Source organism: Acanthopagrus latus, chromosome 7 (assembly GCF_904848185.1).
Source record: "Acanthopagrus latus isolate v.2019 chromosome 7, fAcaLat1.1, whole genome shotgun sequence".
Taxonomy (NCBI): Eukaryota; Metazoa; Chordata; class Actinopteri; order Spariformes; family Sparidae; genus Acanthopagrus; species Acanthopagrus latus.
Window position 1 is genome coordinate 29446678 of NC_051045.1, and position 25609 is coordinate 29472286.

At 40.0% G+C, this 25609-nt stretch overlaps 1 protein-coding gene across 6 annotated transcripts; it reads right to left on the bottom strand.

Annotated features, from left to right (window-relative positions):
• Nucleotides 1–132: 132 nt before the first annotated feature.
• On the bottom strand, nt 133–24159 carry LOC119022821 (protein-serine O-palmitoleoyltransferase porcupine-like). 6 transcript variants are annotated; one of them, XM_037104174.1, is made up of 14 exons: nt 23760–24159; nt 22613–22752; nt 22092–22137; nt 21945–22007; nt 17169–17212; nt 14034–14215; nt 10868–10998; nt 10179–10304; nt 9074–9174; nt 8283–8359; nt 2566–2629; nt 2233–2318; nt 1025–1135; nt 133–706 (listed from the first exon to the last, which is right to left on the bottom strand). In XM_037104174.1, the coding sequence occupies exons 2-14, from the start codon at nt 22746–22748 to the stop codon at nt 605–607; spliced, it is 1269 nt and encodes a 422-aa protein (XP_036960069.1). In that variant the 5' UTR covers nt 22749–22752; nt 23760–24159; the 3' UTR covers nt 133–604. The 6 variants fall into 6 exon arrangements, with proteins under 6 accessions (XP_036960069.1, XP_036960068.1, XP_036960066.1 ...); XM_037104173.1 differs by having other exon boundaries at nt 21945–22137; nt 22613–22749; nt 23760–24158; XM_037104171.1 differs by having other exon boundaries at nt 21945–22137; nt 23760–24158.
• Nucleotides 24160–25609: the final 1450 nt, after the last annotated feature.

Genomic DNA, 25609 nt, shown 5'->3' on the forward strand with positions numbered 1-25609 from the left:
GTGCATGATGCTGATGTATTATGCATAATACTGCTGTATGTATTTAACGATGACATGTGACTAGAATCACCATGAACCAACCCCCAATAATTAAGTGTCTTACTGTGCTGACAACCACGAAGCAGGAGCTCGTTTACTTTTACACAAAAGTTTAATAGAAAAAAAATACAAAAAACACAAGAGCAGCAGTAAAAATCGATGTAATCATGCATCTACAAAGATGCTAATCCACGCAGAAGGTTTTGGACACGGACACCAACAGTACTTCTGACCAAATACATTTGTCTCCGAATGACTGACTACAGGCAGAGGGAAATTAATGCCTTTGTCAAGTCTACAATGAGGTCTTCCACGTAAGGTTCTGTACCGTAGTTTCAGATAAGATTCCAATGCAGTCAAATCAATTCTCCGGGAACACTCCCTTGAATCAGGATGTACAGGTCTCATGCAGTATACTGTAGTCATTTTCTTACCCTGCATCCATCGCTCCATAAAAGGCAATTCTTGTACTTGTCCCACAGCCCTTCAAATAACAACTTCCTGAATAAAATCTGCTGTATTACAGACTTGGTGGGCACCAGCCTTCCCTTCTGCTCCAATGACATCACTGAATTAAACGGTAGAAGACCCAGGATACGAACACAACCCAGTGGCTCGCCCAGTTCAGCTCCGACCACCTCTGGATGGTGTGGATGGCTGCGTAACCCTGCAGACATGAGTGACAAACAAGCATCCATTTAGAATTTTAACCCAAACAATCTGTGCTGTGTGGTGCTCCAACACGAATATTGTTAATTCACTTTTGTTTAGTAGTCTCTCGCCTTTTGGATTGCTGTTAAGCTACAGCCAATTAAACTGTGCAAGTGTTTCACATCAAAAGCCTCCCATCAAATCAAACTGTAGAATCACTTCCATTCCTGGTAGGCTTTTAATTAAAAAATAAATAAAATGTCACTGTCTTTCAATACATCTTCTTGAAATTTACATGGCATGTAAATATTTTTTTTCCTTGTGGTGCTCTTACCTCTTCTACTTCCTGTTCATCATTTCCAGAATCAAACATAGAGCCCAGGTAGGTGAGGTGGAAGATGGCCAGGAAGCTGAAAACCAGGTTCAGCAACATCACCCAATACTCCTACAGACAGTAGGAAGAGGAAAACTGTCAATCAGCTACAAGAACATTTTCATAATGTCTCTCAATCTTTCTATTACTTCAAACGGAGTGAGTGCTACACTTCAGCTTGCAGCTACAGTTAAGATTTCTACTTAAAAAGGGTGCAAAAACCATCTTTTCAAATCAACTTGGGATCCAGTGTTTAACACATATTAATCTATTTATGGTGGTCTGCCACAATATCAACATCGGCTGCCACATATTGATTTTCTGCTTTTGGAGCTGTGCATCCTGCTCTCACTCACTCAAGACAGCACACCCATCAGTAAATAGCATAATGTTATAAATACAGTACTGTACTCCCATACAGTGGATGGCAGTGTGGTTTTTAGTCTGCCACAAAAACTGACAAAGAAGAGGAGGAGAACTATATAATGCATTTGGCTTCCAAAAAAGTCATCGTCCCAGAGCCCCAGAGTGTGCATGCTCTATGACACCCCAGCTGGACAGTCACCACCACAATTAAAGTCTGACTCTGTGGGAGACAATGGGATCTCTTGGCCTCCAGAGACATGGATTACATTGGAAGAGTGAGTGACAGGTGCAGTTCCGCTGATGGCTTTGAAGGCCAGCACCTTCATCTTGAATTGGATGCGGGCTGCAATGGGAAAGCAGTGGAGGTCAGGGATGAGGCGGTTCACATGGGATAATTTGGGTAGACTGAAAACAAGGTGCACTGCAGTGTTTTAAATACACTGCAACAGTTCAGTTGCTTGGAGCAGGAATTACATTGCATCCTTTTTGTGGCTCTACATGGGTTTTTATTGGGAAAATGTTCAAGTATTTCCTTTCTATTATCTGTAAGTCTCCTGTAATGTTAAGTGGAAAGCTGAAAGACTTCTAAACAAGGAATACTCTGATTCAAGGTATATCAGCAGTGCGCAAACTCCCACTGAAACTTAGAAAGATAGCATTTTCTTCATATCCCCCCTATAACCGCATTACTATGCACTATACAGATGTATAGGATGCTATGCTGGTTGCAATTGATATCATTATATTGAGTATGTTTTGAAGCACTCTGTTCCCTACTTTGCTGAGTAAAACAGAAGCTGTACCTTCTTGTGCTGATGGCTGCAGTCGGAGGTGCAGGGCCTGGACAGGATACATGCACTGAAGATGGTTGCAAGCTTCTTTCTCAGAACTGGGGATGAGAAATAAATTAACATCATTGACCACTAAGGTCTGAAAAACAAACCCTTTACCAGCACTATCATAGTAGTCCAACAGGGTCGGATATGTGTATGCACCACAAATTATGGGATGGATGAACTCAAGATGCAATTTCCGCATCCTGTTCAGTAGTTTGAGCAGGTTCAGCTGATAGTTCTATTCAACCTTCATTGCTTCAACTTTCCGTTAAACATGACAAACTGAAATGTTCTTCATACCATGTTCAACGTATGTGATGAAGCCCAGAGAGAGCAGAACAGCTCCCAGATGAAAACTCAGACCCTGAAAAACAAACAGCACAGTAAGTACAGGTAGTTATGATCAGTTATTCATCATCTTACAGAAGGTGCACACGGCCCACATGGAACTCTAACATATTTTTAAATAGAACAGTGATCTCAGCAGAGTGCAGATCTCTGCAAGATGTATAGGCTGTCCCTAGTGCAGGAGCAATCAATTCAAATGTAAAGAGCTTTAGTTAAACCAAATGTCCTCAAGCTGAAGGAATTAGAACATTCTGATGTGTAACTCGGGGTCTGATTCAGTGCCATTAAGGGTCAAACGTTTACATACACTTGTAAAGAACATGTATACAGGTACATCTAAAAAACACTGATTATCATGGAAAGGTTTTTTTTTAACCGTGACTTAATTCAAAAAGTAAAGCTTTCACATATTCTAGATTCACAACACAAAGTGCTATAATCAAGACTTTTTTTGTTTTAATTTTGATGATTCTGGTTTACAGCTTATGAAAATCCAAAAATCCAATACAATGAACATATTACAATATCATATTAGACCAACAAAACAGGATTTATAATACAGAAATATCAACCTATTGGAGAGTAAGTTAAAGTATGCACACAATACTAACTTTTGCATGAATTACTGCCTCAATGTGGTGTGGCAGGGAGCCTATCGGCCTGTGGCACTGCTGAGGTGTTATGTATATAGTCTCTGTGTAGTCTCCTGCATGTGTGGGCAAAAAAATGTAAAAATATTTTCTGAGATCTAGCAAAGGCACTTAACTTGCTGTCCACACTGCCCAGTTGTTAATTATTAAAAGTCTGCTATTAGTCTGCTGATGGTTTAAAAATACAATATAATAAAATATGGTGCATACATTAATTCAGTCAGTCAAAAATGGTTGTTCTTCTATTAACTGTTCCAGTTTCAGAGAGCTCAGAACATCCTCTATTTGGAGGATATTTTTGGTCATTACTAAAATTCAAAGTCCAAATAAAAAACTGAGAGTTAATTAAATACAACAACTAGAAATAATCAGGTCAATGATAAACTTTGTGAATGTAAAATGATAATCTGAAAATGAAGGCCAGAGTGAGTAAATTAAAAAAACATTTAAAACTAGGGATGTCTCGATCATGTTTTTGTTGCCCCGATCTCAATCCGAGTCCTTTAATATTTAGTAAATGTCAGCAGTGTCAGCTGCATAAAGAAAAAAAGTACCTGCATCCAAGCTGTTCCTTAATAGGTTTTTCTATTTTGTTGAAACAAAGTCTATACTTTCATATGGCTCTTTCTTATTCTGCATATGCTACTGCAACATTGGCCTACCATCTGCCTTGCATTAGCAAGTGAGTCTGTGTTGCTGCACTGTGACAGCAGACCCTCGTGTACAGCCAGCTGAAGTGTGGAAGTGTGACCAAGAAGCAGCCCACGCTTGGTAGCTCCATATCATCCATTGCTTTTTACATATTTCTTACGTTGTCACTTACATACAACTTACATGGACCCGTTGCTGTCTACTTCACATGCATTCACCATCTCCTCAAATGCCTGTTTTACATGCATTGCTGTTTTACATGCTTTGCTGTTTTACATGCTTTGCTGCAGATCGGATTGGGGCATGCCTATTTAAAATGCAAAAGCTGAAATGGAAATGCTCAAACTGAAAGCATCTGCGGAGATGAAATTGTACATGGCACAGAAAATAAGAAAGAAAGCATGAAATATGACACTCAAATTGGGATTAATTAAATGGAAATTAAATTCATTAAATCAAGGGGAAATAATCAGTAGATCTCAGCAACAAATGTTTACGCTACAACTGTCATGATAATGAGTAAAATCAATTAAAAATAAATCTATGAATGTAACTGCAACTCAACTCATTCCTGTCTGCTTAAATCAAATCTGTTATTTGGCACCCAATTACATGCTTATAATGCCTTATGCTACACCATTATGACAAAATAGTAAGAATATTAATAAATAAGAGATGTAATGATTCTCATAAGCCTTGATTCAATATGATTTTCGATTTTAAGATCACGATTCAATTCTCAATCTTTTTTGTTCTTGTTTTTGTTCTAGAACAGATGGCTATGCCATTTTTAGACTTGTCTCGACCAGGATCATTATTTTTATGCCATGATAAGATGATTTCGAATTCTTATTTCAAAAGATGCTCTAGATGGTATCGTGAGTGTTTAATCTCCATTATTCGTTTGTAATGTACCAAGCACTAAGGCCTTATTGTCAAATTTGATTAAATTATTAACAATATAAATGTAACAATAACTTGTTTCCACCACTCAATTGGAAACCAACCGTAAACAAAAGGAGTTAAGTCATATAGGATACCTGCCATCTAGTGACTCTTTGTTGTAACTGCAGTGCGTTCTCTTCACAGCAGATCTAAACAGTGCACACTCAATGTAGTTTGTTGTCATGGTCATGTATCTCTGTGTTGCTCTGGAGGACCAGCAATCTGTTGTTAAAGCCACTAAATCTGCCCTTCTCAGGCCTCCAGTAACTTTTCCCTTAACATTATCATACATGGAGGTCAACAACTTTGTGGTAAGATGGGATCTGCTTGGCATTTCGTAACATGGTTCCAGTGGGCTAATGAAATGCTTAAATCCTGAGTTTTCCACCACAGAATAAAGGTAGCATGTGTGATGCTACAAATACCCCTATTGTGCTAGTTACTGCTTTAGCGCAAGTTTAAGTCTGTGAAAGTTTAGCTTTGGTCTTATTACTTAAGTCTACTGCTTTATGATCCTTGCGGAGATGTCCTGCCACATTTGTTATATTGCCAGTAGACGCAGATAGCAGAGCTTACAAAATGTGGTTTTCTTGTCGACAACCCAAACGTTGCCACAGTGTCTTTTGATTGGTTGCAGCTTAAGGTTAGAGGAGGTAACACTGACTTGCTGCACTACAACATGCTGTGTGTATTTTTCAGCTTAAATCTAGGGCTGGGATGAAGCGTCAACATAGTCGGTGTAAATTAACAACATAAATTTGTTGACACAAATAATTTGCACCAACGCGGAGGCTGAGAATATCAACCCTTTGCTAGCGCCATTGAGCTCCCACTCATTTGGGATTTTTCTGAAATCCCATAACTTAACATGTATCCTGTGCCAACATGTAGCTTCTGTATTTTCTACATTAACAAGGTTAAACAGGCTCAACTACGTAACTTGGGGTACCATAAGAAAAATTTTTAGCATGTCTGGTTGTAGGGAAGCTAAGACTGACATAATTATGCCCACATCTTTCGGTCGCGCAGTAGGGAAATAACCATACTGTTCGGACATGATGCTAGTATACAATCTGAAGAGAAAGCCAACGTTTAAGATATGTTGAGCAAACTTGCCAGAACAAAATGCCTCTGTGAGGTTTCTGATCTATAGAAGAGTTTCTATAGAAATGTTTAGGCCAAAGAGCATGAGATCATGTGTCCTGAACTTGGCTGTTCAGTGCACTATTTTACATAGGCAAGACGTAAGATTTTTATTTTTGGTATTCCTCCTGGGTCACTTTTTTTTATTATTTATTTTGTTAGATGCTACATCTGGCATCAGATATTTTGCACTATTTAATTCATCCCAAAAAACTTTATTTTGGAAGGATTCTTAAGGAGCAATGCTCCAAGTGCCATGTTAAAGAAATGTTTAATAAATATTGAAATGTTAACAAGAAATGTTTTGAGATCCATATTTTTTGATGAGTTACTTTGATCAAAAAATGTGAAATAATTGGTAACTGAAATGAACTAGATTAATCATTAAAATGGAATGGAAAATATCTAATTATCATATTAATCATGATCATAAACAGATGTATCATCAGCAGTCAGTGAGGACAGTTAGCCTACAATGGGTTGAGAACCACTGAACTAAAGAAATATGCATGTTAAACCTTAAAATTCAGACTATTTTCTATCAGTGAAATATTACAGTCACAAATGGATGACAGAAGATTGTATGCTTATCATGTGTCCCCAATCTGTGATGACTGTAGATGTGCAAAGAAAAACAAAAAAACTACAAGGTTATAGTAGAATGGACTCTACATAACAATGTGTTTCTGTTTCAGAATCAATTCTTTAAACAGAAAAAGGTACAGCAATGGGAGCCCGCTTTGCACCTAATTACTCTAATGTGTTTATGGGAGCATGGGAAGGAACATTTGTATACTCGGACCTTAATATTTATTTGAATAACATTATATGGTGGGGCAGGTATATCGATGATATTATCTTATTGTGGTAAGGTTCAGAATCAGAACTCTTTCAGTTTCATTCATATTTGAATAATACTAATAGAAATTTGAATCTCAGTCTGGACTTTTCTTCATCTGAAATAAACATTCTAGACCTAAAAATCTCTAAAGATGTCAATGGAGATTTACACACCTCCATTTCTAGAAAATCAACTGACCGCAATACGATTCATTTATCAATTTAACAATTGCAATACTTCATACGTTGTTTATAAACTTGAATGTCCATGTGGTCATTTCTATATTGGGAGAACAAAGCGTAAATTGAAGGTAAGATTGGCTGAGCATAAGTATGCAATTAGAACTGGCAATCCCCAATATCCCATGGCTGTTCATTATAAAGATGTAAATCAGGGCTGTTGTAATTCTTTAAAGATATCAGAGATAGAGCATATTGAAAACTCAGTCAGGGGTGGAGACAGGCTAAAAACACTCCTGCAAAGAGAGTCATTTTGGATTTATACATTGAAAGCTACATATTACCCAGGTTTGAATGTCGAACTTGATTTCTCTTAGTGCTGAGTGGTATGACCAACAATGTATATCACAGAATTTTTCAAAATTCTAACGGTTTCACAGTATATAACAGTTTTTTTTTCCATGCATAATCAGGTATTCACAGCATTTTCTATTGGTTGAGAGAGGAATTACTAGCCCCTTTTAGATAGAAAAGGTGACACATTTGCTGCAAGGTAAAAGCTGCACTCTGCTGCCCTGTCTATCTTAAAGTGAGGTTTAATATTCCTTCATTCCCAAAAAGCCGCCACTGGCATAGGCATAAACGTGATGCGACATGAAGCACAAAGTTGGCCGTGAACAGTGACGTACAACATATGTATCCGAAGAAATGTGGCAACACTTCATAGATTTACTTAATTATACACCCGTGGCCCATATTCTGGTCTCCTCAGAACAACATTGTGTAATCAAATACACCGGTATGGTGGTATATCAAAAATACACCGGTATTCGGTGTGAACCAGTATTGCATTTTTGTAATTGTTTTCTCTTAGAACTGATAGTTCTGTTGTCTCTTACACAGGTCCTTTAGAGAGAGAAATAAGTAATTTCTCAGTCTTCTACCAAGCTCAATATTTATTACATGAATGTATATATTATGTATGTTTTTTTGATTTTTGAATTAATGATGTTAAATTGTAGCGCAGATTTCCCTTTGGTTGTACACAATCTGCCATAACCTTGACCTTTTTTTCTGTCATTAAACTTAAACGTGTTGGCATGTTTTTATTAGACTGGCCATGCACTAATAAAGGCGTTTTAATCATTACCCTCTTGAGTGCCTCAGATCTTTTCTTATATGGTTATGGTATACTTTATATTAAAAAGTCCAACAACAGTGTAAAGTGCTCTGGATAAAAGTGTGCATTATCTTACTAACATGCAGTAAGGCGCTGGCCATATATGTCACCAGGATGGCTGCAAAGGTCCCCAGTTTCATGGCACTTTTAAAGACATCTGAGGAACATGGAGGACAAAGTAAACACACAGACAACATGTAAATGAAGTTATTAATGTTACTTTCAATAAAACCTGTAAATACACACTGTCAGTGTTTTTGGTGTACCAAATGGGTAAATGCTTTACACAGTTTGTCTAGTAGGTAGGTAGTTAAACACCAGTAGATCTGCAATAAATATTACACAAAAAATAATATTAGAATGATAAAGTTCTAAAATTAGAATGCTGAACATTATAAGTACAAAACAATGGACCTTTTTAATATTAGAAGAAGGTGGTCAGTTTGATTCTCATAAATCCCCTCTGCTGAAACAACCTGGATTAAAAAGTAATTTTGTGCTAAGCAACAGACATAACTCATGCCTGGGTTGATGAGCCTACTAACAAAATCATCAAAGTGCCGCCACACTTTCTGACATCTGACAGGGAAACAGAAACACACTTCAAGCAGAACTAAGCGTGTCCACCAAAGCGCTTTTTCTGTGGCCAGTGTATTTTTTTAATTGTTTGCAGAGGATGTGCCACAGATTCCCAGTTTTATTTTCTATGAAGCAGGCTAGTCACAGGATATGTATTTAAAATTATGTCATTCAGCTACTCAGTCAGTTAGCAAACAGTTGTTTAGCTAATTGTTTATTCTGTGGGGTTTGTTGCTCTGCAGCAGTGTTCAGTACTGTTGGCATTTTTAACACAGTGGAGGCTTGGACTTACATTTTTTCAGCCATCGGGACATGGGGATGTTCCAGGACGTCACCACCAGGACCATGGAGCGAGGCATTTCGACACTGAGAGGCTTCACCACACTTAAATCCCTGCACAATAAACACACCAATACTGGGGAATAGGATTAGGGATTCACCCGTTTCTGAAAAATATGATGACACCTAAATTTTGTCTAAATAGTGGAGACTACTTTGTGTCTACAGGTAATTACACATCTGAGCGGAGATATATAATTCAACATTTACATGCTTCCTCTAGCTCAGATAATGGAAAACAACAAAATACGTTACCATGGTTATGCAAAGAACGACTAACTGTTATGTAAGAACGACTAACTGTCTCGGCTCAGCTTCAATCTGTAATGTTGACAACTACAAACCAAGCCAGAAACCTTAGTGTAATCATGGACTCAGCCCTGAATTTCAGCAGCCACACTAAGACAATTACAAAGTCAGCCTACCATCACCTGAAGAATATTAAGGATTGAAGGACTTATGTTTCCTTCTTGTTTGTAATGTATTATAAATGCAATCTTTAATGTCTTTAGCATAATTTGTATGCCCCTGTAAAGCACTTTGACTTGCCTTGTGTCTGAATTGTGCTATACAACAAAACAACTTGCTTTTTATAATATTTTGGATATACCACTGAGTACAATGTTTAGGGCTGCACAATATTTTAACCCTGCGATATATATTGCAATACGAAAAAATACAGGATTTTTCTGCTGTAGATGAAATCCACAGAGTCCATCGTAGAATGGATAGGCTGGAGGGACAAGGGACGGATATTCTGCTGTGCACTCTGATGCAATTAGTTGTTACGTAAGCTTATGAGTTAACAGTCCTGCTACAGACACCATATAACATGTAACTTAGCTTGCGTATGGTTTGTCTGACAAACAGCCAGTTTTCGTTCAGATTTGTTAGTTCCTTGACCTGATACTCTCCTACTAGGATCTCCTGCTCATTCCACTGATTAATGACAAATTATCTTTTTTGGAAAAGTGCTGTCTCAATAAAACTCAGTATCATATATTATTACCATGAAACAAGCATTTTAATCACAGCTGCTCAGCTCCAGCTGAACTTACCATCTGATGTTTTCTTTCTCTTCAGTGAAGCCTGCTCCAGCCAACATGCAGGTGCCTTCACTGAGGTGACCAACAAAGTAGTTACTGAAGTGGAAGGAAACTGCAATCTCATACGCACGCAGCCACCTGGGAATATCAGTGCATAAACTTCAGAGACGCATCTTATCTTTGTTTTTTTCCTCAATTCCATACACTTAACCTTTTCAAAAGAGGACCTCTGTGACCTCCTTTGAGTTGAAGTTAGGACATACCAGTGGTTTTGCATTTATAAGGCAAATAACAACTATCTGCTTACACCTGCACCTGCACAAAGATGGTGATTGGATCTTGAGTTGAGACTGTTGTTACTGACACATTAACTCCTGCCTTTGGATCGATGGCCAAATGCTTTGTCCCAGCATCAAGTGATGATGAGAGGAGAACTGCAGTTTGTCAACAACATGATGCATTAAAAACTCCCATGTGTATTTGTTAATTTAAATGAACTATAGTAGACTCATGGCAGCCTGTGGGAAAAAAATCAACTTATTATAACCCTGAAAACAACCCTTACCTTTTTCAAATGTTTCTTGGAAGCAGGAAAGAAAGACAGACAGTAGGTTCTCAAACCAACTTATTTTGAAAACTGTATTGGCAGAACTACCAATAGGTAAATATTAAAGTAACAGAGGGATGAAAATGTGCCTTACTTTTGTGTGAAAGTGTTTCCGTAGATGGGGATGAACAAAGGGAAGAGGTAAGGGGCGATACACGTGGAGACCAGCAGACAGATCTGACTCTTTACAAGGCTGAGGGAGGAACTACGCAGCCACGACCAGCTCTGAGGAACAAATCACCTCATTACCACCACAATTCTATACATGAACTGCCCTGTCACACGAATGACATGTTTGCATTTAATGTTTCTGTAAAACAGGGATACATGCACATTTTTTATGCCTTATGTACTATACTGACATTTCTTCAAAATGTGTCTTATTTCAATCATGTATAGAAATTTGTTCTGTCTGGAGGTGTTTTTAACAAGACAGACATTGTTACTATGGATGCACAATATGGATTTTTTTCAACAGATACTAACCTTTGATTTCGAAGGTTGAGATCGTGACATCATGAAATCAATTTGGCATTGATGGATTTAATGTGAATCGGTATTCAGAAGCACCAACGATAACCTTAAAAGTACTAAGTTCAGGACCCAGCTATAGATCCATTCTAGGTTGATCATAGAATTGATAGGCTGGAGCGACAAGGGACAGATTTTCCGCTCTGCAGTCTGATACGATTAATTGTTATGTAAGCTTATGAGTTAACAGTCCCACCACAGACAGCATGTAACATGTAACTGAGGAGCAGTTCTGCTTGCTTGCTTGCAGTACTGGGGAATGTGATCTGTAGTTTAACCCATGACCTTCTGCTGACCTTTTATGATGACCTGGGTTTTACTTCTCCTTCGGAGCCACTCTTCACTGCCATAGTAGCCCTTTTCACACAGAGAAGCCGCATTATTGCCACAGCGGTGGTTCGCCAATTATCCACCATTGGTCATTCACACAGAGGGAAGCATCTCTGCCTTAAAGACGAATCAAGGTATAATTCACACAGAAAGCTGAGCAGCGGCCCCTGAAGAGGTATGACGGTACACATCATGATGATGACGTCTGTGACAGGGGTCTTTAAATACTCAGCGCTGGAGCTCCTGGACCTTTGCTGTAACTTCTCCCCAAACTCCATTGGTAGGATTAAATCTCTTGGTCTCCTTCGTCGCCCCCGCTATGTGCACAGGGCCTCCAAACTCGAGTTTATGATGGACAATGCTTTTCCCTGCAGCGCTGACAGGGGTGCTGCTATTCCCTTCATGCTGACTGACAGGCACTCCATTGCACCGGCTCAACGTCATCTAAACCAACCACAGGTGCGCACACTGAGCTATCTAAGACCCTTGGCTTGTGTGAATGGTGCCGTTTCCTCCACATCCACTGCATCAGCATCTGAGAACAACACTGCAGCTTTCACGCAGCTAAATCCACGTTTTCTAAACAACAAAGGACTAAACATCCATGACATCATCACAGACAGGAAAATTGACTTTCTCTGCCTAACTGAGACATGGCAGCATCAGCAAGACGTCTTAAGTCTAAATCAAGCCACTCCCCCAGGCTATGTTTACATCCAGAAGCCCCGCTCTAAGGGCCATGGTGGTGGGCTGGCAGTCATACATCCAGCTGACATCCTGGTTAAACAACTTCCAGTGCTTATTGTCACCTCATTTGAGTGTGCAGCCTTCTCTCTGGCTGCCGGCCAATCTCCAACCTTCCTTTCCTTAGCAAAATCCTGGAAAGGACAGTTGCTGCCCAACTCCAGCAGCACATGTCCAACCATGAGCTCTATGAACCCCTTCAGTCTGGCTTCAGGGCACACCATAGCACAGAAACTGCCCTCATCAAGATCACCAACGACCTCCTCATTGCTGCAGATTCTGGCCACATCAGTATTCTGATCCTCCTGTACCTCTCTGCAGCCTTCGACACAATCTCCCACACTATCCTCCTCACCCGCCCATCTGACTACCTTGGTTTCACCGGTACAGCACTCTCCTGGATAGTTTGTCACCATTGGAGACTCCAGTTCCACCCCAGCTCCAATCAACCAGGGCATGCCTCAAGGCTCTGTGCTTGGACCCCTCCTCTTCACTATCTAAATGCTTCCCCTTGGTCAGATAATTCGCAAACATGGTCTTAACTTCCATTCTTACGCTGATGATACGCAGTGATATCTCTGCACCAAACCATCCACCCAGCTACCCCCACAGTCACTTGTCAAATGCCTACATGATTTAAAACTCTGGATGACATCAAATCTACTCAAATTAAACACCAATAAAAGAGAGCTCATGGTTGTGGCCTCCAAGGCGCTGCTCTAGAAGGTTGGAGATCTTCTCCTGGACGTGAACGGCTGCACTATCTCCCCATCCGCAACCTGGGTGTCATCCTCGATTCCACACTATCTTTCCAATCACACATAAAATTCATTCCAAAATCAGCTTTTTACCATCTGAAAAAACATCTCCAGTGGCTGAGAACCTGTGGCTGAGACCCTCATCCATGCCTTCATCACCTCCCGCCTGGACTACTGCAATGGAGTCCTGTCCGGGCTCCCTTCCAAAACCCTGGATAGGCTCCAGTATGTGCAGAACTCTGCTGCCAGGGTCCTCACCCGAACCAAGCCCTGGCAACACATCACCCCTACTCTCATCCACCTTCACTGACTCCCAGTTAATTCACGCATCACCTACAAAATTCTCCTCCTGACCGATAAATCTCTCCATTCCCTCGCCCACCAATATCTGTCTGACCTCCTCCAACCCTACACCCAGTCCCGGATGCTGCACTCATCAGGCACACATAGGCACATGTATTTTTTATTCATCCATTTATTCTTTGTTTTGTTTGTTCTATTTTGTTAAGTGTCCTTGGGTATCCTGAGAGGCGCTATAGAAATTAAATGTATTATTATTATTATTATTATTATTATTATTATTATTATTATTATCATCATCATCATCATCATCATCATCATCATCATCATCATCATCATCATCATCTGTGTGATTTCAAGGTGTTTCCCCCGGTGTACCCCCTGTCAATCTAAACCCGGACAGTTTATAATCATATAATCCTCACCTTAACTAAGTGTTTTCGTGCCTAAACCTAACCAGATCAATAGTTAATAGATCAATAGAAAAACGTACCTGTGGTTTGCAAAAACATACGTTGATAAAATGTATTCTGGTGACTGGGTTGAATCCTAAGGCTAACAGGCTAACAGACTAAGAACAAAAATCAAATTACTCACCAGTTTTCTGCCTTCAACAGTATTGTTATAACTGGTGAAGCTGATCCAAGGTCCAAAGACAACAGTGCCCACAAACAGAACATAACCCAGGAACTCGGCTGGGGAAGGCAGAGTGCCAACAGTTCCTCTGTCCAGGTCAAAGGCCAAAGAGATTGCCTTCATGGCCACCACCATCTGAGAGCCTAGCACACACAGATACACACACACACACACACACACACACACACACACACACACACACACACACACACACACACAAACACACACACACACACACATGCACACCTAGTTAGGACACTTACCTCCATTCATTGTGGACAGCTAAGCCCACCCTTAATCATAACCTTAACACCACAACTAAGTCATGCCTAACCTGAGGTTAGGTGTTGTCTGCCAAATTGGCGGCAGCGTGTCTCAGTAGCCCTTTTCACACAGAGACGCTGCAATTTGCCATAACGGCGGTTTGCCAATTCTCCACCATAGTTTGTTCACACAGAGCCAAGCAGCTCCAGCGTAAGGACAAACTGCTCTATAATTCACACAGAAAGCCGGCGCTGTGGCTCCTAAAAAGGCGTGACGGTGTACGTCATGATGATGACGGTGTGTTTTCAAGGTGTTTCCCAGGTGTGCTCTTGTTGATCTGAACATGTACCTGCTGACTGTTTACAATCATATGGATGCTGTTATGTGTTGTGGTTGAGATCCTGACACTCCAAAAATCCTGCAAAGTCCAAAAGTGACAAAGTTACGTTTTGTGCTCTAAATTACATAATCAAATAATAGCCATCAATAAACCGGATGCTGTCTGACTCGCGGGGAGGGAGGCGGTTTTCTGGGGTAAAGTTCACTGAAGTCTGGAGGGCTGACCGTCGCAGTCAGTGGTGAGTTACGAGGAGTCGATAGGACAGGTGGGAGGACGGCTGCTTCTCCATGTACAGCTGTAGTATTTTTTTCCTCATGTAAGTTGCCAAAGACAGTTACAGTTACGACGTTACTGCTGTTTGGTCCTGTAACGTTGCTTGGTGGAACATTTCTCTGTATTTAGTTGAGTGAGGGACCTGTGTACTTAACAGACTGTCAGACTGACACGCCCTTGATACGCACCACTGGCTTATCCATTCACACATGTACTGTTCGCTGATGCTGCGCCTCTGATACTACCTCCAGAGGTGGATCAGAGCCACACCCAAATTTCGCCACATCTGAGACTTTCACACAGAGGAGGGTGCAGAGAATTGGCGTAGGATCCCCACACTCTAAGGGCAGTGTGGATGGGGCTATCCCTGTGCAAGGTTTAAAAGCACACTCCGCCCCGCATGTCTACAACTTAGCTTTGTTCAGCCTCATATGCATAAAACAACGTTGGCTGACAAACCAATAAGCTAAGAAAAGTGTGTGTAAAAACAGTATAACAGAGAAACAGCAAACACGGCTTTCACAAATTTAATGGAGCATCTAGGGTTCACTTAACTTTGTTGGTTTAATAAGAAAATAATAAATGGCACACAGAGACGTAATGTTAGTGCACTGAGCAGCAACATACGTCTTTTCATCTCCTCTCGACACACATCACAAACAACAACAACAACAACAACAACATCTCTTGCCTATGGCAACTCTGAGGGGACACGCCACTTAATTGTGCTCTCCGGTGCTCTAACCCTTTTGAATCACAATGTTATGTTGGTCAGGGATTAGTAGTCGGCTGTCAGTCAACCAGCAATGGATGATGGCATCATTCATTGGCCCAACCGTAGCCCAACCCCCACCCTCAACTCAACACAAACCTTACCCCTAACCTTATCTGGGGCATAAAAAATGACATGTATTTAATGTGGGTGTGGACACTGGCATGCTAAGCATTTCATGGGAGGGGATCCCAAAACCCCAAGCACTCTGACATACATGTCTCATGATGTTCTTTTTGTGTTTCTAGTTCATGGTCAGACCATAGGAGTCTGGATATCTCACCTGCCACATTTCCACATAACATAATTCCCGGCCTTTGACAAGACTACCTTACCCCATCCCTAGAACTAATCTTAGCCATAACCAAGTCATGTCTAGGACTACATAAATTACATTTTGATTAGCACTGGCCTTGGCTAAGGACTGGTTGAAACCTATAGCTGAAAAGTGTCATGACTCCTGTTTGTTTTGTCCTTGTATCTGGTTTTTGGTTTTGATTCATGTCCTTTTTTCTATGTCTTGTTGTGTTCTGTGTTTTGGTTTTTCCTTGTCTCGTGTCTCATGTTCTGATTTTTCCATGCCCTCATGTGTCCTTTAAGTTCTCCTGTGTTCTCCCCTCTGGCTCCCTCTGTCTGTTGTCTTGTTCCCTCCTGGTCTGTTCCTCTGTGCTCCTCCCCCTCGTTATCTCACCTGGTTTCCTTCCTCCTCTCTCCTCACCTGTTCCTTGTCATGTCATTAGTGTCTGTGTATTTAGTCTCTGTGTTCCCCTCACTCCTTGTCTGGTCATTGTTTCTGTTTGCTGTTCTCTGTTCCATGTTCCATGCTCCTGTCCATGTTCATGTTCCTGCCCTGGTTTGGTATGTTTTGGTTTCAAGGTTTTCATGTTTGATTTGTACTTTGCCTTTTTCTTTTGCACTTTGACGAACTGCTTTATTTTGCTACTTTGTTTGGATGTTATGTTGTTACTTTGCCTCGTTGTTTTTGTTTTGCCTTCTTGTGTTTTTTGTAACAGCTATAATTAAAGCTCGCCTTTTGTTCATCCCCATCTCTGCCTCAAGTGTACTGCGTTTAGGTCCACATTTTCCCTTCCATAGTTTTCCCTTAAACCCCAACGTGACAAAAAGGACCCAAATGTGTAAAAACACAGGCACAGACCCTACAGTTTCGTTTTCATTTTGCCAAGGTGAATTAATGGCACATAAGGACCCATGTGCCGAGGCTCTGCAGCGGACCCGGGTTCGACTCCCGGCCCGGGTCCCTTTGCTGCGTGTCACTCCCCCTCTCTTACCCTGTTTCCTGTCACACTCTTCAGCTATACTGTGAATAAAGCCAGAAAAGGCCAAACAAAAAAAAAAAACATATGCCCTGACAGCAGTATTTCAGAAAACAAGTTTAAAGTCAAGTACTTACATGATGGTATTCTCAGACCAAATATGAAATATTTACCTCTTATTTTGTGCCAGGTCACCATGTCAATTAAATGCAACTCTCTGAAATAAAGAGGTAGAAAAATACTGTTACTTGAATTCTACACCGGAACCAGAAAGGTCTGCAGAATTTCTTGTGAAAATAGAAGGAAAAAGGAAATTGAGGAATGAGGAAATTGTAAAAACACACAAGGAAGTGTAGATGGTGCCTGTAAAATCATTTAACAAATTTTGATCAACAATAATAAATCACATTATTACAACTAGAGATGTCCCAATCAGGCTTTTTTGTACCCCGATCCGATCCGAGTCCTTTAATATTTAGAATCTGCCGATACTGTCTCGATCCAATACTCAGCCTTAGCTAATATTTTCAGGGATAATACAGCTGCATTAAGAAAAAAAAGTACCTGCATCCAAGCTGTGCCTTAATAGGTTTTTTATTTTGTTGAAGGCGAGTCTGTGATGCTGCACTGTGACAGCAGACCCTCGTGTGCAGCCAGCTGAAGTGTGTGCACGACGCTTGGTAGCTCCATATCATCCATTGCTTTTTTCCATATTCCTTATGTTGTCACGTAAAATTATATAGACCCGCTGCTTGTCTATTTCACACACTTTCAGCATCTCCTCGATTGCCTGGTTTACATGTTTTGCTGTGCTTAAAAAAACAAGCGATCAAATGCCTGTTTGAATTGGAGATAGAAATTAAAGACTTTGAGATAATGTATGCATCCCAACCAAACCCTGTGATTCTTTCACAATTTAACAAAGAAAAAAAAAATCTGCACTATTCCTGTGAAGGCAGAGGTACTATGGGCATAGGGAAAATGACAAAAAACTTAATAAACAAATGTTAAAAAAAAAAAAAAATCTACAGATTTTTAGAGTTCTCTGAAATGATAGCACCAAGATTAATTATAGTATTTTGGGATGCATTGGAGAGGCGTATGATGCCAGAAAGCATCCAATCTGCTGTAATAACACTTATACATAAAAAAGGCAAGAACCCACAGCTAGGCCTGTCAAGATGATCAATAAGTCAATTAATCGTACGATAAATAAAAATGAGCTTGATAATTTTGCCGGCCTCGATAATTTCCAATTGCATGCTTGTTTGTTTTCCTCTTGTCTCTCACGTGAACCCTCTTGTCAGTCACTCTTTGTCTCTGTGTGGGGAGGCGGGTCCTGCACCTGACATAACACAGAGTGCAGCATGAGAGCCCCATGAGGAGCAGCAAGCCAGAGGCAACCCTAGTTGAGATTTGACGGAATAAAAACAATGATGGAATTGGTTTCAAAGCCAAACGCGACGTCTGCAGTGTAGGAGCACTTCGGATTCAAACCGAATGACTGTGGTGAGCCACTTAACCTAGACGAGCCGATATATCGCATTTGTTGTAAAACAGCAGCAACTAAAAGCAGCAATACAACAAACATGCATCTGCACCTAAAGCATAATCATCCGATGCAGTTTTCCCAGCTGGGGAAACAAACTACAACTAAAGCTACACTTATATAGGGACCGTCTCTGTCTTCCCAACAGTCTACAATCACTCTGGTGTTTAGTCGACAAAATACAAACAGGACAGTGCAAAATGGTGCACACTCACAGACAGTGTAGTTCACTATATCACTAAAGAGATGTAGCCCTTTAATGCCGGCGAAAAGCCAGCGTTTCGACAAATGCTGCAAACATTTGACAGCCAGTACAAATTGCCTGGGAGAACATACGTGTCACAAACGGCAATTCCACAACTGTATAAAGTTCAAGTGCAATTTTTGCTAACAGAGATCGAGAGTCCTTTTTAGTTATCGTTTCTGGTTGTTTTGTTCATTTATTTTGGATATTTAAAATGCCTTCTTCACATTCCAATTCCAATGTTGAATATTCTTTAGAAATAAAAGTTTATTGATCTTTGAAAGGGTGTACTTGAATTATTATGCCATTATTATTATATTAGTTGAAAAATGGTCTCAAAATGACAATATTATCATGTCCACTGAGTCCACTCATTTTTGCTTTGGCCCTGGAGCCTTTTGCAGCTGGTATTAGAAATAATGCAACCATCAAGGGCATTAAAGCAGGAAAAACAGAATATAAACCATTGTTATTTGGTTGACTTATTCTCTGTTATCTCAGGGTACAAAGTAAATTGGGGAATATCAGAGGCAATGCCTTTGTCTTGGTTGTGTCCACCAGTCATAAGGAGAAAACGGCAGTTTAATTAGCTCCCCTCAGGTTTAGTGTATTTGGGCATCAGGCTTACCCCAGGCCTTAAGGATACGATGATAGAAAACCTCCTCTCCCTTATACAGAAACTCAAGTACACTTTACAAAACTGGCCTAAATTAGGGCCATCTCTGTTGGGTAAAATTAACATCCTTAGAATGATAACAATTCCACAGATTAACTATATTACATACATAATGCCACTAAGTTTCCATCCCTTATTACTAAAAAGGTTAAATAAGGCTGGAGATAATTTTGTATGGGAAGGCAAAAGCTCTCTTTTCAACAGAACAAAGGTATATCCTGCCAAGGAGGATAGAGGTCTGAGTCTACCAAAAATGAACTGCTACCACTCTGCCTTTTCCCTTAGTCAGCTGTCTAAACTTATTTTTTATAGAAAATCAGGCTCCAGGTTGGGTCCTGATTGAGAAGGAACCAACTTAACATTTCCCACTACAGGCTTTCATAGCACTTACATCTCAAACAGCAATACAGGAACTATTTCAAGGGCAGTGCATCTGGACTTTGTAGTCTTATGAGATAATCTCACCCACCAGAACTTGACCGTCTCAGGAGAGCTTAGGAGGAGGATATTGGAGGGCGAATAGCTATGGAGACAGGGGAAGAAATTGCAGGGTCCTGGTATAAGACATCAAGGGAAGTCCAGATAAGGTTAATTACATAAAAGGATACTAATAGGTGCTATTGGACTCTAATATATGCTGGAGATGTGACAGGAGCAGAGGCACACTCATACATATGCTATATGAATGCCAGATGACATGAAATTTATGGGAAAATATGATAACGTTCCTAAATAATTTATTCAGGACAGAGTTACTGCAGAGCCCTGCACTCTGCATATTAGGTATATTAACAGAGGGCGCGGATCTATCAGCTCAACAGACTTTATGGTGCAGACCAGCCCTTTCCACAGGTTGCAGGATTGTACTACAAAGACACTAGGAAACAAAAAACATTATTTAATGACTTTAATGAATGGTTAACATAGATGACCAAGACATCCAATTATGAACAGTTGATTTTTAAAGTGAATGACAAATAAGTTGTGTTTTGGAAAATTTGGGGGCCCTACATGAACACAGTGCTGAGTGACTAACTAGGGTGAAGGGGACACTATCATAATACTGTAAGAGTGATTGAGATGGAAGGACATTGAAAATGCTTCTGTGTTTACTTTTAACATTTAACTCTTTCATTTATTTTGTACTGTCTTATATTAGCTTTTTTTGTTGTTTTTTTTCTTTTTTGAATATTTGCGGGTGTTTGTGTTGTTGTTGTAAATGTTGAATTCAAAAGTCAATGAAAAAGTGAATTGCAAAAAAAAAAAAAAAGAAAGAAAAAAAGGTGTGGATACTAGGTGTGTGAATCTTCACTGGCCTCATGATTCCACTATGACTCAGGAATTAAAAATTACTCTTGATACATCTCAGTGTATGGCTTCATCAGTGATCTATCTCACTGCATATGGTTACTTCACAGTTAACTATCACAGTTTGAATCCCCTCTTTATTCAGAAGGTCCTTCTGATAATCAGACTACAGCAGAAAATAGAAAATAGATGTATCTTTTCAATAAATAAACATTACAAAAACAAGAGATTCATCCATATGCAGTGCTGTACATGTTTGTTGTGATCTACAATTATATGGTTTTCACGTTGCAGATTTGAACTTGGCTTGCTGTAACTGTTATGTATTGCAGATGTTAGCTTCAGGTGAAAATGGCTAACTTGAATAGCAACTGTTTTGAGGCAGAGGACACAATGTGTAGGTCTCGTCCACTTTGTGCTTCCCAGTAAGTTCATAAAATCCCAAATGTGTTGCGAGATGCCTGTTTTTAAGATACTAAGCGAGTTGGTTTTATCACTCACAGGTGATCTCTGCCTCCCTCTGACATGAGGCCAGACAATAAACAATCAACACAAGCTGCAGACTCTCGATTATGGTCTGAATCTTCCACACTGCATCTTATAATCGAGAAATTTCTACGCCTGTAGTAAATAGCATATTTTCAAAACAATCTGGGATCTAGGGGCCTCCATAGACTCCTTCAGTAGTTGTTCTAGATTTTCAAAGCTGTTTTGCTGTGAACTAGAAAAATTTAACTGACTGTCCATCTGCATGTATCTGAGTAGATAATGACTGAATTTTTATTTTTGGGTAAACTGCTCCTTTTATGTTAACATTTTTGGTTTTCAAGCCAACACTCATCGAAACCACATGGCGGGTTTGGCATCTGTTAGCCTCCCACTCACGGTTCTATCAGAGGGCACACAAGAAACACTGACAGATCATACAAGCATAGTCAGACACATAGAGTGCCAAATGAGGCTCGAGTGGAGGCATCTTCAAGGCAGAGCAATTAAGCTCTCTTTGACATTTTTAAAATGTGTTTTTTTTGCGTGGAAAATGCATGTAATCATCACCACGTTACAAGTGGCACACTGTCTCAAGACAACTGCTTTTCCCGTTTTCTTTGGAAAGCTGCAATAATTCATTTTAGTTTCCAGGTTAGTATATGGCTTTTGCTGTGTTTTCTCACCCAGTGAGGAGGTAGATGAGGATGACCACCGAAAGGAAGAGGCCACTGCTGCTGGAGTGTCGGCTGAGGAGCAGAACGAGGTAACAGAGCACACTGAGCAACAGCACCCACAGCATGTGTAGCTCAAAGAACAGAAAGAGGCCGTACATTCCAGTCAACACTGACGTGACATGCTTCACAGTGGACACACCTCCTAAGGACACAAGCACCAAAACATTTAATTGAATTATTTTCATTGCAATGGCCCCTGGCTCTCTAATAAAACTCAAATCTGACTGACAGATGCTCATTACATCAATATTGGTTGAATTTTCAGTTGTTTCTACCCAGGTTTACAGAAAAAGTTCACCCAAAAAATAATATTCAGTTACACCCTCAATGTGCGGTCAAGCCCATATGTCCACTCCAGACATGGTGTGGAACAGATTTTAGCTTCATTTTTCAAATCAATTTTGGTTCTCTGATCTCCTGAAGACTTTTGTATCATGCTGGGCAATGGAGCCATTTCATTATTTTTCTGTTTTTCCACGTAAAAACAAGTCCTCATCTACATCAGTTGTTTAGGAGAATGCTGCAACATTGTTTTGCTGTGAAGCTCCAGAAATGTACAAAACTTTCCTTTATTTTTCATCTCTATGAGAGTGAGTAGATAATGACTGACAGCTCACCCAGTCTGAAGCAAAGTCTGCAGATCAGGCAAAGCAGCACCAGCCTCCAGACATGCTCTAGGCCCTGCTGGACTGTAGCGAGACCACAGCTCTCAGCCAGCTCCTGCCACACTGCTAACCTGCTGGACATGTCCATCCTGCTGCAGCCAACACACAGAAAAACTATAGAAACATATTCAAACTTCAATCATATTGTGAAAAGAACAAAATGAATTAATATCACAGGGACAAACAAGCTTTATGGCAGTATTGAATTCATATAATTTATACATCAATGTATAAAACATCCCTGTTGATTGTTAGTTCAGTTACTGTCCTTTAGATTAGGCTGGCAGGCACCAAGTGCTGGGTGTTTTAATAATATTGCAATATTACAATATCACAATACTGTTGACCAAACACCTCAATTTTGATGTTTACAACAGCATGGATGACAGTATTTTACTTAATACTGACACAATGATATTTGTATAAACACCATAAATGTGGAAATAATGAGTAAGTGGGTATCGTTAAAGACAAGTGTAAATCAAGTAAAACAGAAGTGAACTGCTAAGTTCAGAAAATTACACAACTTTACTGTAATGCTGCCTTAAAACCAGTACAAGGCAACACGTATAACATATCATCACATGCAACAAGATCATATATCATATTATATCATATATTGCCCAGCTCTCAAAGCGACAAACGTTATTTTCAATTCCAAGGGGATGTCTTGTTTTGTTCGGCCAGTAGTCCAAAAGCCAAAGGTATCTGGTTAACAAAGTAAAGTTATTGCTGGATCCAGACTCAGAGCCTGTTCGGCATGTAACATCTCTTCTTACATGACTTGGCAAGAGCTTTTTCTCCACAGAGCCCATCTTCATGCTCAAACTGTGCTACATTCAGGCCTAAAGTTATTTCTGCAAATCAACTTGCAGTCAATCAGTGACGATTGGGCGTCACCACTTCAGCTAGTTACCATTTAAGCTAATTCATCTGGATCGTTAGTAGTTCAACTGTTGTTTTAAGAGAACGGCGTGTTTTCCAGTTAGTTAGTAACTGTAGACAAAGTGGAGCTAGGAAGCTAACCTAAGCTGTGGAAGAGAGGAAGGCGGGTCCAGACCGGATAGAAGTCTGGATAGCTGAAAAGTTAACATTATACCTTTGGTCAGTTCTCTCTCCTTCTACGGTTTCTCCTTCTCTTGAAGCCACCCGGAGGTGCGCCAGTCTTTATCTCCAGCACATGATTTTCTATATTAAATCCATGATCCAGCTGCAGCCGCAGCGCTGACGTCAGGGACGAACGTGACGGAAGTTGAAGGAACAGAACTCCCAAATCTGGTTCGTGGGCTGGCTGGGTCGCAGACGAGACCAAAAACGACTTTCAGGTGTTCATAAATATTGTAGCCGAGGGGTATAAGCTGCCCATACACTTATAAAGACAATGAAATGATAACACACGGCTGTGTTGTCTTAACCTTGCCTGAACCAAGACGGCAAACTTTTAGCCCGCTCACATAGCCTCTGACTGCAGCGCGCACACAGGCACTTTCCGCTTCCCTTTCACAATAAAAGTCCTGGTATTTGTTACCTCGGGGGCGAACGGTTTCATTTCATGAACGGGTGGATAGTTAGTAGCTGGATTATTTCGAAGAGAGAAGGCCACATCGTTAAATACAGTATGAAGTAAAGTAACGTTACCAGAATTGTTCCTGCCTGCCTTCAGTGCCTTGTCCCTATGGTGTCCCTTTGTGTGTAAATATGTATATGTATTTATATTGACCTTTTTCTGTGGACATTTCAATTGGGAAGAGCGATTTTATTTTGGTGCTTTGCAATTCAGTTTACCGTGATTTTATTTGCATAGCTATTTAAGCAATTATGAATTAGTCATTGAATCAGTTTACATACTTTTAAATAAACACTGCTCAAAAAAATAAGGGAACACTTAATGATCGCAGTATAACACCAAGTTAGACCAAGACTGATTGTTTGACAAGCAGGGCTCTGGGAAATCGTAAATTTAAAAAAAGTTTTTTGCAACACTTAATCCATAACAAACAAATATTATTGTTCCAAGCAGAGTATATTGAGATACACTGATGTGATGCACCAACAGGGGGCTTTGGCACGTCCTGCTAGTGATACATGGTTATAGCGCATCTAACAAGTGACTCTTACATACTGCATAAGTACAGCTTCTTGCCTTGAGTAATTTACCATCAAAGTTAATGAAACACCTACATTTAGTTGAGCTACCAGAAACCTTGTCATTTTCAAAGAAATACAAATCTTAATTATTTTTAAAAAAAATAGATTAGATCATACTTAATTCCTAAAAAATCTGAACTTTAATTTTTGTTTTGTATCTTATTGCCACTAAACTCATAGCAGGATGTGTAACTGAACCTAAATGTTCTGTAAAGGTTTTTCAGCTATATTCTTTAGACAACATTACAATAATATAATACCGATAATAATATAATACTAATACTAATAATATCCACTGTATGGGGATATGGTAATCTCTGAGACAACATGAAACTATATTGACACTGAGTGTATATCAGCCCACCCCCAGCTAACATGTAAGCCTCAGGAAATGTTCACAGAAACCTTTAGAGAACTGGGGGTTCTCAATAGGTTAATTAGTCTAACCTTAAATGAACCTTTAGAAAACATTCCATGACAGTTCTCTACAGGTTTTTATCTGGTACCTCTAATAAATGTTCGCTGAGGGTTTTCATAAGGTTTTTTGTGTAACTGCCAAAGACCCTTTAGCAGATTGAGGTATAATCCCTTCCTAATTCCTGAGAAATATACTCCTGAGTATTGCCCTTCTTTGAGTCTGATGTAAACAGCATCAACACGTAGAGAAGTGTAGAGCTTCACAGGCCTGCCATACCTAGTGACAGTTACTAAACTGCGATTGGACGGTAGCTGTTTGGAGGAGGGGTTTAGCAGCTCCCCTTCTTTATTAGTGGTTGAATAACTAGGTTCTTAGTGCATTGC

Bases quoted from the DNA above. Each gene is read 5' to 3' on its own strand.
- LOC119022821 (XM_037104173.1), bottom strand. From the start codon at position 22,748: ATGGACATGTCCAGCAGGTTAGCAGTGTGGCAGGAGCTGGCTGAGAGC. The intron at 14,216-17,168 runs GTAAATATTTCA...TGTGTGTGCTAG, and splicing joins GACCTGGCACAAAATAAGAG to GCTCTCAGATGGTGGTGGCC. The intron at 10,305-10,867 runs GTAAGGCACATT...TGATATTCCCAG, and splicing joins GGAAACACTTTCACACAAAA to GTGGCTGCGTGCGTATGAGA.